The sequence below is a fragment of the Talpa europaea genome, assembly GCF_964194135.1.
Source record: "Talpa europaea genome assembly, chromosome: X".
Classification (NCBI taxonomy): Eukaryota; Metazoa; Chordata; class Mammalia; order Eulipotyphla; family Talpidae; genus Talpa; species Talpa europaea.
Genome location: NC_140081.1, coordinates 22724367 through 22741283, shown reverse-complemented (window position 1 = coordinate 22741283; position 16917 = coordinate 22724367). Strand labels below are relative to the sequence as shown.

Below are 16917 nucleotides of genomic sequence, written 5' to 3'. Positions count from 1 at the left end.
GTCCGGGGATCGAACTCATGCTACAGAGGCTGCAGATAGCTCCATAGTGTGGTGTTTAACCCCTTGTGCCACCAGGGAGGCCCCTGGATAACTTGTTTTAAACAGAGCAAAAACTGATTATATGAGACTGAGTGAGCCTGTGAGAATGACCATAATTCTTACAATATTGCTGAGATGAAATTATTTGCTTTGACTAAAGAATTTCTGTATAATTTTCATTCAAGATTCTCTACAAGAATTATGGAACATTTTGGAGTCATTTGGGCCTGGGTAACTGTTGATAGAGTTGGGAGGCTCTTGAGTGGCAGGCCCCAGGCAGGTCCAGAAATATCCAGGCATCATCCTTAGGACAAAGCTGAAGTAAAGCCTGCCCTTCACAGACCACCAAGGTCTGCAACTTGACCAATCATCACCTGACAAACTTTCCAACAATCAAAACTGCACTGACTGAAAACCACTGACTTGCATAAGGTGGAATGAGTGTGAACTCGCCTATTTTGTACGTATAAGCATTTCCCACCATGGGCAACTCTGGCACACGACTCAAGCACTTCAAGCATGTTCCCTGGGCTGCAGTCCTTAAAAAACAAAAAAAAAACAAATAAAATGTTTTTATTTCACTTCAACCAGTTATTTATGAGACAGGAAAGGTCCCAGGACAGACAGAGGGACAGGACTCAAGTAAAGAACTTTGTTGTTCCTGTTGAGGGGAGAGGATGTCCTGAACGAACTCCACACACTCAGGTTTTATGGACTCTACCCCCACCACAGGCCAAAGAGATCCAAGTCACCAAGGACTTCAAATCCCATTATGTTATCACCACCGAAGGGAAGATTGTTGGAAACTAAAGGTGGAGATAAGCACCCAGGCTTGGTATATAACCAGAGACCTGTAGGCCTCGGGTGGTTGATTTTTCTCCGGCCTGCAACATGTTCTTGGGGTCCCAGCTCAGCAGAACTGGTAGGATGCACTCACCAATTTCTCTCTCTCTCTTTCTCCCTGGGTTATTCCTCTCTTCATTTCCCCATTTTTGCAAATAAACCTTTTATTAACCTTTTTGTGTGGGCCTGCAGTTGGGTCTCATAAATTGTTTTCTCTTTTAGCGCGCAGGTGAGGACTCACACTCAGGCCAACCCACTTCACATTTGGGCTGCCCTGCAACATTCCCATTGTTTTTCTCAGACTGGTAAGAGGAGGCCAAGTATATCTGACACTAGACCATAAATGCTGCCATCAATGTCCTTGGTCCATAATGGTTTCTGTTTTTTAAAATTTCCCAGCATTGCTGAGCTATCTCTTTGCAACTTCTCAAGTTAGTTTGTTGAAGAAGCTACAGACCTTGAGCCTAAACTGGGTCAGAATGGAGCCCCAGGCACGGTCGCCATGAGATATTCAAATATGAGACGTTCATGAGCCCTGCGTGACCACCGAGCAGCAGCTGACTGATGCTCATACTGGCAACACTCAGAAGGACATATGGGTTTCAGTCAAGTCCACGCTCCTTGCCTTCTGGTGGGATCCCAGGCCCTCCTTGTTCTTGGGGCTACTATCTTGGAACCCAGAGTTCTTGCTGATCAGCTAGGCATACAGTCAGGTAGGAGGCCTCTAACCAAGGACAAAAGTCCCGGTATCAGGCACATACTGGGAAACCAGTGTCTGCTGAAAACAGTAGGCAGATATTAGAAGACACCCAATATGTTTTATTTTTTTTTTAAAGATTTATTTATTTATTTATACAAGCACTGGGTACAGTCAGAAGCACGGGGGGGGTGAGGGAATTCACTAGAGCCAGAGTGGGGAACAGAACAGGCAGACTGAGGAAGTACACTGCTGAGGGGATCAGCGGGCGGCAGGAGAGGTCTGCGCACCATGTGGGACCCTCGCTGGTGGCCGGGGATTGAACCAGCGCTGCAGAGGCTGCAGGCAGCTTTGCAGCCCAGCGCTCAACCACTGCACCCTGGGGAGGCCCCAGACAATATGTTGGTTTTTTTTTTTTCATTTTTCACAAGAAAATATTTATTTATTTATTTATTTATTTTTTACCATGTTCTTAGCTTTCATTTTTTTGTGCTTTTTTAAAATTAATATTTTATTTTATATAATTCTTACATCATTTTTCATTTTTGCACAATGTATGCATTATCATTTTAGTTATATTCCCCATACAATTGCACCCCCTCCCTTATTTTGACCCTAGTCCTTCCAATCCCCTTTCCTCCACCCCACGGTAGTGTGTCTCTGGTTTATAGTTGCTTGTTGATTTTGATTTTTACTTTGTATTAATTAGTCTTTTTCCTGGTCCCTTATTTAGGTTTTCTAAATTCCTGCTATGAGTGAGACCAGACAATATGTTTTTTTGACCAGCAGGAACAATGGAGGTCCCATGGAATAGCCCCTGGTCTCACCACCCTAGCTTACATCCCCAATAACTGCTTCCCCAACGCATGTACACTCCTTACTTGCCCCACCTTTGTACTTGATGCTAATAAATACAAGACTGCCTGAGGATGGCGGCTGCACATTACTTCCTGGTATAGGCCCTCTAGGCTTCTCAGTGTTCCACAAGGACTTCGAGTAATCTTTTCCCTCATCCCACACCACTGCCGCTACCCTGCGAGGTGACCCCTTCTCAGCCAATAAAGTTTAATTCCTTTGTCCCCAACCGCCAGCCCTACAAAGTACCCTAAAAACCTACAAAGTACCCTAGCCCTGGCCTCTTGGAGAGCCTCTTTGTTTAAGGAGGGCTCCCCGAGGCTCTCTTTCTTGCTCTGTCTCTTTTCAATAAATCTTTCCTTTACCAGCACCTCGAGTTCATCATTCTAATCTTAGTTTTGAGGTACTCAAGGGCCCAGGTTTCTTCCTGGGACTAGGGACATCCGTTTGTCCCGCCCTGCTCTTACCTTCCCCCACCACTACTTTGAGCAATAAGTAACTGTGGCATTAACCTCCTTTAATCCCCAAAACTGCCGATGGGGGAAGATATTTGTACATCATAGGTCTGATAAAAGGCTCATAGCTAAACTATATAAAGAACTCATACAGCCCCAAACAACAAAATAATCCAGTCAAAAAGGAACAGAAGACCTGAATAGACACGTCTTCAAAGAAGACATAGAGATGGCTAACAGGAACATGAAAAAAATTATTAACTTCACTTACTAATATGGAAATGCAAATTAAATCCACCATGAAGTATCACCTCACCCTTGTGAAAATGGCTTATATCAAAAAGACTAGAAACAAGTATTGGCAAGGGTGTGAAGAAAAAGGCACTCTTACACACTGTTCACTGGAATGTACATTGATATTGCTTCTAGGGAAAATGGTCTGAAGGTCTCATTGAGAACTAAAAAGAGAAATAAATAATCCAGAAATACCACTTCTAGGTATTTATCAAAGGAATATGAAAACATGAATTAAAAAAGATATATAACATTTTAAGTTCGTAGTGGCATTATTCACAATGTCAAGATATGGAAACAAGTAAAATAGACGTTCAAATGCCTATGGAAGGATGACTGCAGAAAGAAATCATGCCATATATACTCAATAGAATGTGATTCAACTACACATTGGAATTTGAGGTGATTATGGTGAGCCAAATAAGTCAGAAAATGAAAGAAAATTAATGAGTGTTTTCTGTCACATGAGGCTTATGAATAACCAAATAAAAGGAACTAACAAATCCCAACAAAAATCACTTAGATGCTGTGAATTATATGGTGGTTACCAGATAGGCTTGAGAAAGGGATGGGGAAGGTAAAGGGTGTCAATCTGATAATGGCACTAGAACTTTGGTGGTGGGTGATGTGAGGCTTATGCACAGGTAGAGGTGTGGAGCTGTACTCCTCCAAATTTTAGTATTTTAAATTAATAAAATTTAATGAAAGGTATTGCCTATTCAAAAGTAGGCATTCTGGGCTTCCCTGGTGGCACAAGGGGTTAAGCACCACACTACAAAGCAATCCGCAGCCTCTGCAGCATGAGTTCGATCTCCAGCCGGCCAGAGAGAAAAACTCATGGCGCAGCAGACCTCTACTGACTCGCCCGCTGCCCCCCTCAGCCGTGTATTTCAGTCAGTCTGCCTGTTCTGCTCCCCGCTCTGTCTCTGGTGAATCCTCTCACCCCCGCATCTCTGGCCTGTACCCCAGCTCTTGTGTGCATAAATAAATAAATCTTAAAAAAAAACAAAAGTAGGCATTTTAATTTTTAAATAGAAAACAAATTGAATCATAGGGGTGAACTTAACACATTTATCTATACTATACACACACCCAAAGGGTGCCATTACATCAGAAATGTGAGGAACTCTTGGAAGAAAAGCAGATACTATTATGTTGCTTAGTTCAGAGAACTTTAAACATCTCCAGTAGGAAATCAGATCAAAATTCAGAGAAACTTTAAGGACAGTAAGTGAAACTGCAGTACCTTCCAGGCTCCTTAGTCCCTTGTAAGATAAAGAGTTACAATGTGAACAGCGCATCTGTTTGCTCCGTCCTGCTCTTATCTTCCCCCACCACTACTTTGAGCAATGAATAAGTGTGGCATTAACCTCTTTAATCCCCCAACACTTCCAGCCAAAGACAGTGAATGAATTTAAGACAACAGCAGATCTGCAAAGACAGGAAAAATACATACTCTAGAAAGGAGTAATATGTCTTCCAAGGTCAGAAATGCTTGTTTTGACAACAGGGTGGGTCTCTAAAACCCCATGTCAAGTACCTACAGAGGAGAAGACCAGTGAATAATTGACACACATTGCACATTTCAAGAAGTGTGAAATGGATATCACACTATATCAGATCAATGTTAATCACCTGGGCTAATCAAATGAGTCATTGATACATAAATATAACTGAACACAGGTTTGCCAAGTATTTGAAAAAAGTGAAAGAGACGTTCAAGATGAATAAACAACTGTTTCTGGAAAAAGAAAACAAAATCAGGAAACAGAAGAGGATCTGTCAAAAATTGAAATACACATTCTCAGAACTTTGAGGAAAGAAATGGATTTATAAAATAAGAACTGGCTGTTAGAGAAGGGAAATATTAGAGAACAGGATAAAGTTCTTCTACATTAGCAATATTATTGCCAAATTAAAAAATCATTAGATGAGAGATGCTCAGAGCAGCCCCCGTCTCACCCACGTGCTGAGGTAACTTGGAACACAGGGATCAGCCCTTCAGCCCCTCCCACTCAATGTAAAGGATCCGCCCTCTGCTCGCTCTCAACCAACCAATGTAAAGGACCCGCCCTCTGCTTGCTCTCAACCAATCCCGTTAGATTCAGTTCAGCCCCGCCTCCCTTCACCACGCCCCTCAATACTGAGTAATGCATTCCACTTTCAGCACTTCAACTTCCGGTTCCATCGTGGGGGACATCCGCCATCCAACTGTCACCTAGCCCCGCTGCCAGACTGCCTCTGGCCTCTCTAGTCATCTATTCCTAGAAACTCTCTGAGGACCCAGCCGCCTCAGCCGCCATCCGCGGGTGTTCTATCCACCATGCTGCCAGCCGCGATGAGTGACTCACAAGTGCTCCAGAACTACCACCCCGACTGCGAGGCCGCCATCAACTTCCAGGTCAACCTGGAGCTCTACGCCGCCTACATCTACTTTTCCATGGCTTCCTTCTTCGATCGAGATGATGTGGCCTTGAAACACTTCGCCCAGTACTTTCTGCAGCAGTTCCAGAAGGAGAGGGAGCACGCCGAGAAGCTGATGGAGTACCAAAATCTGCGAGGGGGCCGCATCCTTCTCCATGATTTCCAGAAGCCGGAACGCGAGACCTGGAACAGCGGCTTGAAGGCCATGGAGTGCGCCCTGCACCTGAAGAAGAGCGTTAACCAAAACCTGCTGAATCTGCACCAGCTGGCCACCCAGATGCGAGACGCCCACCTGTGTGACTTCCTGGACCGCCGCCACCTGCATGAGCAAGTCGTAGCCGTCAAAGAGGCCGCGGACCATCTGACCAACCTGCGGAAGATGGGGGCTTCGGAATCCCTCATGGCAGAGTACTTCTTTGACAAGCTCTCCCTGAGTGACACCGACAAGCACTGAGACTGGACTGTCTGGCCCATAGGACGGGGAGCCTGATGCCTTCCCCCGGCTCACCATCTGGTGCATGCATTTTGCAATATTGCCCTTCAGAAAGTTCATTTCAGTTTCGTCGTTTTCTTTTTTCTTCCCTTCTTTCAGTTTTACCAGTTTCCCAGTAAAGTTATTGGTTCTTAAATAAAGTTCTCTGTTTTATGTGTATCTGCAAAACTCTCAGCTTTTATATTTTAAAACAGGTACCCAGGAAACTTTCCACCTACCCAAGCCCCATCCTCATGCAGCTCTGGGTCTCTAGGGGTGCAGGGAGAAGAGACCCTGGAAACCACAAAGTTAACTTTCCCCTTACAAACAATGTGGGCGAGGGGAGGGCGGGTGGGTGGGTGGTCTGGGGTCCTAGTACCTTGCGTGCATATTGATGGTAAAAGTATACCAAAAAGCTATAGTATAGAATTCATAGTGCTGCCTCTAATGATGATGAATGGGATTGAACAGGGATTAAAATAAAGGGAGTCTTCAACTTTACCTGAAAACTTTTAGTTTATTAAAATAAGCAAATGTTAAAATTTGTTGAGTCTGAGTGGCAACATGGGGTTCCTAGAGTGGATATGACAGAGTAAACATCTCTTTGAGAAGATCACCCTGGCAAAAGTGATAATGGAGTGACTACATAGGTCACCCAAATATGTTTTATTTCCTTCAATTGCACTAATTCTTCCATTAAGGTGTCATGGTATCCCACAGGATTAAGCACAGCATTGGGAAGCTATTGGCAGCCTCTGCAGCGCAAGTTCGATCCCCAGCCAGCCAGGGAGCTACGCACATGGCGCAACAGACCTCTCCTGTCTTGCCTGCTGCTCCCCTCAGCAGTGTATTTCACTCAGTCTGCCTGTTCTGTTCCCTGCTCTGTCTTTGGTGGATTCTCTCACCCCCTGCACCTCTGGCCTGTACCCCAGTTTTTGTATGCATAAATAAATAAATCTTTAAAAAATAAAAAAAAATAGATTGCTATATCTGTTTAAAAAATCAGGATTTTTACATTGATAGAATATTTTCTAATTATATGAAATGATCTAATATCCCTATCTGAATTGCACAGTCATTCTAATAATGTCCTTTATAGCATTTTTTTTTGTTTCCTCTCCAACTTCTAATTCAGGCATCAACTGTGTCTTGGGAGCCCTCACGTGGGGATCCATTTGCAGCTTCTAAACCTGGCTAAATAAGCCACAACTTTCCAGGCATCTGTGAGTATCTCATGATGAGAAAGAAAGGTTTAGAAAATGCAGGCGGTATTGGGAGTGGGGTAGAAGGCCAACTCAGGACCAACATAGGTTGTTACCAAAAAGGAAATTAAGCCTACCCACTCTGAACTCTCCATGATTCTCAAAAATAGAAGAACATCCAAACCGAAACTCATTGGGGGGAAACCAGATAAACTGCACTAAGACAGGCAGAAAGAAACGTGTGCGCTCCGAGGTAAACTCCCGCACATTTGGCTTGATTTTTGACTGGGGTGAGCAAAGCCTTGCATTTCAAACACAGCCACATGGCTCTCGCCTTAAAGGATAACAATTCCCGAAAATAGCCGACGTGTTACTCCAGAGCCCGAGTTTTGTCCAGGGGCGGCGGGAGAGGGCGCGGGACGTCGCCGTGGGCTCGGGGACCGGGCGGGACGGGGCGGGGCGGGGACCCGGGAGGCGGCCGGGGCGCGGGGCGCGGGCGCGCCGGCGGGGCAGGGGGCGCGCGCGGGGGCCCTCACCGCTGCTGAGCGTGGACTCGCAGTGCCAGATGTCCAGGCTGGCGGGCTTGCGGCAGGACTCCCACAGGGACAGGTAGTACTGGTGGTCGGCCGTGACCCACGCCGGGCTCAGCACGGCCCCCAGGTCCAGACACAGCGCCAGGAAGATGCACACCAGCCCGACCAGCTTCAGCGGGGTCAGCACCGACACGCGCACCTCCTCCATGCCGCTGCCCGCCGAAGCCATGCCCCGGGCGCCGCAGTCGGCCCGGCCCGCCCCGCCGAGAGCAGGAAGCCGGGCGGGTCCGGAGAGCCGGGAACCCGACCTCCTCGGGAGGGAGGCGGCCGACCTGGCGCACGGGGACGCGGAGACTTGCTCCTTGGGTGCAGCTCCTCGGGGCTGCATGCGCCTCCCGCCGGCACCGATGGTCTGCAGCCGAAGGCGGGAGGAGCAGTGGACCTTTGCCGCCAGCCCCGGTGGGGCGCTCAGCTCCAGCTGTGCACACTTTGCCAGCGCGCTCCGCCCCGGCCCCTCCCCGGGCAGCGGGAGGCAGCAGCGCGCAAAGCTGGAAGGGACCCGCGGGTGTGGAAGCACCCTGGGGCATCAGACTCCAGATCCGCTGCTACAGCCTGGCCACTGCTCCGTGCTGACAGGAGTGGCTTTCTCATTCCCCCTTCCCGACCGGACGGGACAATTCCTAGAAGGTGCCTTCGCTCAATCCCTGAGCAGGGAGCCACTTTCCCTCTCTCCTAAGTGGAATCATATAATTGTTCTTCTGTGTTCGGCTTGCTTCACTTATGCTTCACTTAGCATTATGCTTCACTTAGCATAATGCTTTCAAGGTTCATTCATTTTGCAGCTGAATCAGATTTCCATACCTTTTTAAGGATGAAAAATATTCATATATACATACATAAATATGCATATATATTATCATTAAACCGATCGTGAGAGTTAACTACATCTACTGCACCAAGTAAGAATGGTGGCAGGCCATGGCATTCAAGATAGAAACAATACCCAGGATTCCACAGTTTTGCCTTGCTTAACAGCTACGCCAGTGAGTTCAGCATTTGAGGGCATCTCCCATCTCCCTAATAAACTGGGGGCAAAAGCTATCATGCGTGAAGACCAGATAAATGGAAAATGGAGGGAAAGTGAAAGATAAGTTTAAAGAAAAATTATAGGGCCTCCCCTGGTTGGGCAGGCGGTTGAGCGCCGCGCTGTAAAGCGGTCTGCAGCTTCTGCAGCGCCAGTTCGATCCCGACCTGCGGGCGAGGGTCCCACATGGCGGGGTAGACCTCTACTGCCACCCGCTGCTCCCCTCAGCAGTGTACTTCGTCAGTCTGCCTGTTCTGTTCCCGGCTCTGTCTCTGGTGAATCCTCTCACCCTCCCACACATCTGGCCTGTACCCTGGTTCTTGCATAAAATAAATAAATCTTTTAAAAAAATTATAAAAGCTCAACTTATACTAATAGTTGCAATTTTGTATAAAAACCAAAAAAAGTTAATGAGTATTAGTTGACAAGACAGAAAGTCAAGTGGTAACCCTTGCAAGAATCATTTTTTTCATAACTAGCATAGTAGAAGGGTGATTCACACCGGATTTCTATGTTGGCTATCACTTTGGAGTGAAATAAGTGAAGCTGTGATTTGTAACACTTCATTATTACTTAGCAAGATATCACAAATTTTGATAAAACAAGAAAGATAAAGCAGAATCATACATTCAGAGATGTATAGTTCCCTCAATATATTCTTCTCTTCAGGACCTACTGAAATGATTTTTTAGTGGCTTAAATGTTTTTGCCAATTCATTGTAACTTTCATTTCATTCTTTAAACACTCTTTTACTCTTATGTTTTAATATTTTTTTGTGTCTCAGTGGGGGGAGGGGCATATGTTTTCTATAAATTGAGTTGATATGCACTGCTGATGCTCATGATTGTCCTAGTATGCCTTGTGAAATTTTCTTATATTAGAGACAAGTTTCATTTTAAGAAAGCAAGATGCTCACATAGAAAAGGCAAGTCTGGTTTCCTTTTGTTGCCCAAGTTTCTGATTTTATTGTAAAATAAGATGAGAAAATTTAAAAATTAAAGTTGCACTATTCTGTTTCTGGACTCTGTCTAGTATCTGTTCCATGGACTTACTAACTATTGCTGGCTCAATACAAGCCTGTTTTAAATACCATATTCTCTTTTGATGTATGATATTGTACATACACACTTCTTGAGATTTCCCCCCCAAAATCATTGATTATTCTTATACAATTTTGCCTCCATATGAACAAAATCACTGTCAATTTTCATAACCATTCTATTTAAATGAAAAAGAAAATTAAAGCTATGCTTTAACCTATTAAAACAATCTATTGAATCTATTAATATAAATTAAAATAGCAATGATTTAAAAGGGCATGTTTTAGTTGTTGATAATTTGCTACAAAATACCTTCAGTTACTCAACCCTTATACATGCATTTAGGATATTTCAAATTATTGGTATTTTCCTATTTTCATTTTTCAGTGGTTACTCCTAAGCTCCTACACGAAAGCAGGAGGTAGGGAGAGAGGGAGGAGAGTAAGAGAGATAAAAAATATAAAATAAAGACGGCATTTCTTAACAAAGTAGAGTTGGCTAATGAACAACATGGGGTTGAACTGCACGGGTCCACTTACAGGTGAACAAACAGCACAACAGAGGGATTAACAAATGACTACTTAACGGAGATCAGTGTTCCCAAACCAGTGCCAGACGATGCCGAAGACATAGAAGAAGCAGCTCCAGAAAACAAACTGACATTGGACAATCTAGCAGAAGGATTCCTGTATTCAAGACCACTTTTGACTTCTTTTAGGACATGGGCCCTTTTGTGATATGGGCACTGAAACTAAGGCAAATAGTGGAAGAATTAGTACCATACAGAAACATTTTTTAAGGCAATAATAAAGCAAACATTCTTCCCCTTCATCTTCTCCATTTCTTCCACTTCTTTTTTTTAAGATTTATTTATTTGTTTATCCAAGCACTGGGTACAGTCAGAAGTGCGCGAGGGTGAGAGAATTCACCAGAGCCAGAGCGGGGAGCAAAACAGGCAGAAGGACCGAGGTACACTGCTGAGGGGAGCAGTGGGCGGCAGGAGAGGTCTGTGCGCCGTGTGGGACCCTCCCCAGCGGCCAGGGATGGAACCGGCGCTGCAGAGGCTGCGGGCAGCTTCGCGCAGCCCAGCGCTCAACCCCTGCGCCACTAGGGGAGGCCCATTTCTTCCACTTCTGAGACAGTAAGAACAACCTTTCTTCCTCTTCCTCACCGTATTCAAAATGAAAACATGGAACATGAAGATCTTTTCTTTCTAAAAAAGATTTATTTTTTATTTATTTATGCATACAAGAACTGGAAGTTCTAAATGATGATCAACTTCTACTTGATGAACAGTAAACTGTCCACAGTAAACTGATAATTGTTGATGTTATGAGTAAGTCTTCTGGTCAATAGCAGGCTATTTATTAGTAGTTAAGTTTTGGGAGAATCAAAAGTTATATTGGGATGTTTGGCTGCTGGGTGAGGGGGGTGTTGATGCCCCTGATCTCCCACCCCTGCATTGCTCAAAGGTCAACTGTGCACGACTTACTTTTTATCATTTTAGAAACATCACTCATGTTACTGCTTTTTCTGTTGTCATATTTAGTCTCTCACATAATCTACACACAAACTCATTTTCAAAAAGAAAGCAGTGACTCAAAATTTTTGAAAACGCATACACCTTACTCAACCTTACCTTTCCCTTGCCATTAATAATTGTCTTTCTCCCCACCTTGAAATTTAATCTTTCAGATTTAGCAATAGTTAGAAAAAAACTCACATCAAGCTGACATTGTGCAAAGCATGATCTCAATAATTAAACAAAAAAAATGTATATTAACCAGGGATGAATGAAGACATCTGGCGTGTGATTTTTTGAAAATTTTTTTATTATAATCAATTTAGAAATGACATTATTCTTGGCCATCTGCTATGTGTCAAAATAATCTTATTTTATAGAAGTGGCCTTTTGTTAACTAAGGAGCTTAGACTCGTATGGTCTAAAGATAAAAGATATGCAAAGCTCTTTATTAAGTGCACTATAAATATGATTTCCTCTAACGCCTGTCCAAGGAATACAAGGGATTCCCTGTTCCAGAGCACTCCTTCTGTGGGCACCGTTGTTATCACCACTGCACTAGGAGAGATTGAAGTCCAAGAAGATTAAGTCAGACATAAAACATTTTGGGCCACTGGTGCTTTCCATTTCATATTTCTTTGTGTGTGTGTGTGTGTGTGTGTGTGTGTGTGTGTGTAGAAGAACTGGGGTACAGGCCACAGCTGCAGGGAGTGAGAATATTCACCAGAAACAGAGCAGAGAGCAGAGCAGGCAACTTTACTGAAATATACTGCTAAGGGGAGCAGCAGGGAAAATAGGAGAGGTCTGCTGTGCCATATGTGGGTCAGCTGCTTGGCCGGGGATTGAACTCAGGCGGTAGAGGTGATAGCGCTGAGACTTAACCCCTAGGGCAGCAAGGAGGCCTCATTTCATACTTCTTTCATACTGCAATACTTTATATGTCATTTAATATATCATGCGTTCATTTAACAAACCTAAGTCTACTCAACCAATTCACGAAATTAACCAGTGCTCTGCACTGTCTCTGTAAAGCAAGCCAACTAATGACCAGGGTACATTCAAGACTCAGGGCTAGTAAACCGCTCTATTGTAAGCCCAATCCCCCTGGAGATGAATGTCTAACAAGAACGATATGTGCTTGTTATGATATTTGTTTACAGTACTTGTACATGTTCTGATAAGTTCATAATTTAATTTTTGAAAGCAATGGAAACAATTTAAGATATAGTAACTTAATGAAAACTAAGGTGGATACTTTTGTATGATTCCATGAAGGTGAGACAACTTTAAAAAATTGTGAAATTAAATGTGGGAAAAGCAATGGTAAACCTTATGTGGGAAAAAAAAAAGCAATGGTAAATCTTGTATATATATCTGAGGTCTTTTCTACTTAAATTGAATGGAATAGGAAATCTGACTATATCTTTATCTACTAAAGAAATTGAATCAATAATTAGTAAATTTCTAAGACATAAAGCACCAGGGTACACTGGTGAATTTTAACAAATATTTAAAAAATATTTGTTAAATATTTGTTAAATATTTAAAAAATATATTGATTTTTCTATAATCACCTCACCTCTGTGAGAATTGCCTATATCCAACAGACTGGGTACAACAAATGTTGGCAAGAATGTGGAGAAGGCATATTCATCTACTGTTGGAATGTAATCTGGTGCAGCCTCTATGGAAAAAAGTATGGAGATTCCTTAAAAGAATAAAAATGTTAACACTGTATGATCCAGCAATATGATGGCTAGGTATTTGTCCAAAGTATGTGAAAATGCTAATACAAAAGGATCTAGGCACTCCTATGTTCACAGCAGCATTATATACAATGGCCAAGTCATGGAACCAATCTAAATGCCCAAGGACAGTTGACTGGATAAAGAAATTGTGGAATATATACTCAATGGAATACTACTCAGCTGTTAACAAAGATGAAAGAGGGCCCTTTGAGATAAAATGAATGGATCTTGCGGTGATCATGCTAAGTGAAATAAGTCAGAAGGTGGAAGATAGTTATGGCTACTCTTCTATGGAATATAAATAACCAAAGAAAGCAAACGGACAAAGCACAGTAAAAATAACCTTTGCCCACTGACAAATACACTGGTTACCAGAGGAAATAAAGGGGAGGGGTGAGGGGACAGAGGAACTACATTGGAGTTTTGGAGACGGGTGAGTGAAGCATATGCACATATGGACGTGTGAAAATATAATCCCAAAATCAACCAAGAAATTGTAAAAAAGAGAAAAGAAATAAATAAGGTCAGGAGGCTGGAAGAAAGTTCCTACACATTTGCAGTCAGCAAACTACAAGACCCAACATGCCTTGCATCTCCGACAGGAAGATGCTTCCCTGCACCAGAGGAAGGAAGGAGGTGCCTCTTTGCCCACTGGCATCCCCCTCCAAAAGCTGTACAAGAGGGTGCTGGCTTTTGTTCTAGAAAAATGCATGTGTCTTTTCACGAGACTGCACTTTTCAAGTTGCCTGTGTGTTGCTGTTTCCAAATAAACCCATTTTGTTGGTGAAATTATCAGTTGCTTTTTGTCAGAGGTCAGCAACATATGACATATTATATATGTTGTACTAGACAAGCATTCAAGTATTAAAGTCAGGCCCAACACTGGCCCGGTAGATATATGGTAAGTCTCAGCCAGATAGAAATCATCGCAACACAACTTGACTATCTCTCTGTTTATAGGCTGAGGAACTCAACAGATGCAAGATGAGGACTAATATGTTTTGCAGGAACCCACTGAACCAGCAGAAATGACAAACAGCCGACACTCCTAACTTCTGACCATGGTACCCTCAAGTTCACAGCTGACAATATACATCTCTTGCCCAACCCAACCTCTTCCCCAAATGGCTCCCATAACTTCCCATCTTTCTGCTCATAAATTTCCCTGTGAAAGAGCCTGTACCCCCTTAAAGAGTGAGTTGGAATTGGGGATTGCCTCCCACCACCCTGATCTGCAGCACCCAGATATTAAACTCTTTTCCTGTTTCAAACACTTGGCATCCCGTGTTTGATATCTGCTGAGCACTGAGCATACAAGTGAGCCATTACCCACAAAAATATCCCAGGAAGAAAAAATGATCAGTGAAGCCACACGACTTCATATTTCTGTGTTATTCCTCTTTTCTTTGGAAAACGGAGACTTTAGTACTGGTTTCTGTTTTTCTCATAGCTGCAACTCTTTCAGTCTTTGAGAACACATATTGGCTTTTGATCTGTGTGAAGGGACGGAGCACACCTATCACGTAATGGTATCACAAACTGATGACTCCCTCTTTCTATGTGTGTTCTGTCACCCACAATAAAAGTGGTGCCTATTTGAAGAAATAAATCAAATGAAATTCAATGAACCAGATAGTTGTCTGTTCCTTTAAATTATATGCTATTATGTAATAAAGATTAGTTTTTCAGGACCTCCTCTGGTGGCACAGGGGTTGAGTTCTGGGCTGAGAAGCTGCCTGCAGCCTCTGCAGTGCCGGTTCGATTCGATCCCTGGCCTCCAGTGAGGGTCCCACAAGGTGCGCAGACCTCTCCTGTCGCACCTGCTTCTCCCCTCAGCAGTGTACTTCGTCAGTCTGCCTGTTCTGTTCCCCGCTCTGGCTCTGGTGAATTCTCTCACCCTCCCACACTTCTGACTGTACCCAGTGCTTGTATAAATAAATAAATAAATCTTTAAAAAAGATTAATTTTCTAGTTTTAATTTTTTCCAGCTTTATTGAGATCTGATTAACATATCACATTGTACAGGTTTAAAGTGTACAGTATGTTGCTTTGAGAATTTTGTTGCAAAATAATTACTACCATAGCATTAGCAAGCACCTCCATCCTGTCATAAAATTGTGTTTCTTTTTTGTGGTGAGAACATTTCTATTCTCCCAGCAACTTTCAAGTATAGAAGGCAATATTATTAGCTACAGACACCAAATGGTGCATTAGATCACCAAAACTTGTTCATCTCATAACTGGAAATTTTTATCCTTTGGCCAGTGCCTTCCTATTTCCCCAAACTCCAGTTTTGATTAAAATAAATTTCTGGAATATTTATGTTTGACAGCACAGCGATAAAAGGGAAAGTTTAATAGTCCTTTTCTCCAATGCTTATACTTCCTCCACGCAAGAAGAAGGCAGGGAACAGCAGCACGAAAGAGTCACAAAGTTAATAGATTTTGCATTGATACAGATCTCCAGCAGCCCAACTTAGTAGCTGTGTGGTTTTGAATAAATCAATTAACATTTCTGAACCACAGTTATTTTACTTGTATGATGGGCACACCAGTCATTACTTTGTCAGGATTAGATATTGTATACAAAATATCACAACTCATTATAGAGTCTCAGTAAATGATAGCCATCTTATTACCTACAGCTATATCTATCTACCCTCTAGATATAATAATATAGATGCTAAAGTTAAAGCTGTACTTTTCTGTCCTCAGCTGGAAGTGAAAGAGGTAAAGAATCCTCATTTAAGCATTTCAATTCCAACATGGTTTAAACCAATGGAAAACTGAAACACCAAGTAGCTGGATCTCAGATGGAAAAACAATTGACAAGTCACCTCACTTGGTTTCTTCTAAGGCCTGATGGACAAATTATCACCACACAGTTTAGTAGGGGAAAAGGTCAAAATTTAATTGCTTAATATGGGGAATTATGGAAAGACAGGGGGAGACTTCACGTGATAGTTAAGAAGGGGTAACCTCATCTTCACTATGACAATAAGGATGAAATTTTCAGATAGAGAAGAGAACATGCTTAGTGATAAATCTATATCATGGGAAGCAGATCTTCCCTCAAATGACATTCTTCAAGGTCATAAAAGGGGGAGAAGCTGTAACAGTGTAATCTCCATAAAAAGGGGAGGTTCCATGTTCCCAGGAGTCACCTAAGAAAAGGCAGAGCTGAGTGGAGAGAAGCAGAAGAAGGCAGAGAACAAAATTTGGAAAGAAGACTAGGAGGAAGCACATGGATGAAAAAGACATGAAGAAGGAGTCACTCTTGTTTCTTGGCTTTGGACTTGCACCAGGGACTTGGGGAGACACAGAAGAATAACTTGGAAGAGACGGGGAGGCTTGACTTGGGTTTTGATTTTGCTCTTTTCCTTCCAGAATTGTATGGTCCCTTCTGCCCCTTTCCTATTGTTCTCCACCAGAAGGTGCCTTAGACTTGTGGCAAAATTTTGAGCCGCAGTGGCCCGGCTTTGGGCCAACCCTGTTTGGCTGGGCATCTACCCACGCAGGGATGGGTTACTTTAGGTGTTTTATTGGGAAACTATTATCCTTTCTTTCCTTCTCTCTATGCGCACTATCCTATTAAATTTCTTTCACACTAAGAGTCTGCTTTGTCCTTATAGAGCTAATGGCCGGACCCATTTAGACCGTGCAGTTTGGGGGTCTCAAGGTGTGCCTCATTTTCAGGTTAACACAGTGA

General features: G+C 43.1%; 1 protein-coding gene across 1 annotated transcript; it reads left to right on the top strand.

Annotated features, from left to right (window-relative positions):
* Positions 1-5521: 5521 nt before the first annotated feature.
* On the top strand, positions 5522-6061 carry LOC311187480 (ferritin heavy chain-like; the record flags this gene model as incomplete). Its single annotated transcript, XM_084258889.1, has 1 exon — positions 5522-6061. The coding sequence occupies one exon, from the start codon at positions 5522-5524 to the stop codon at positions 6059-6061; it is 540 nt and encodes a 179-aa protein (XP_084115015.1).
* Between the last annotated feature and the right edge of the window lie 10856 nt (positions 6062-16917).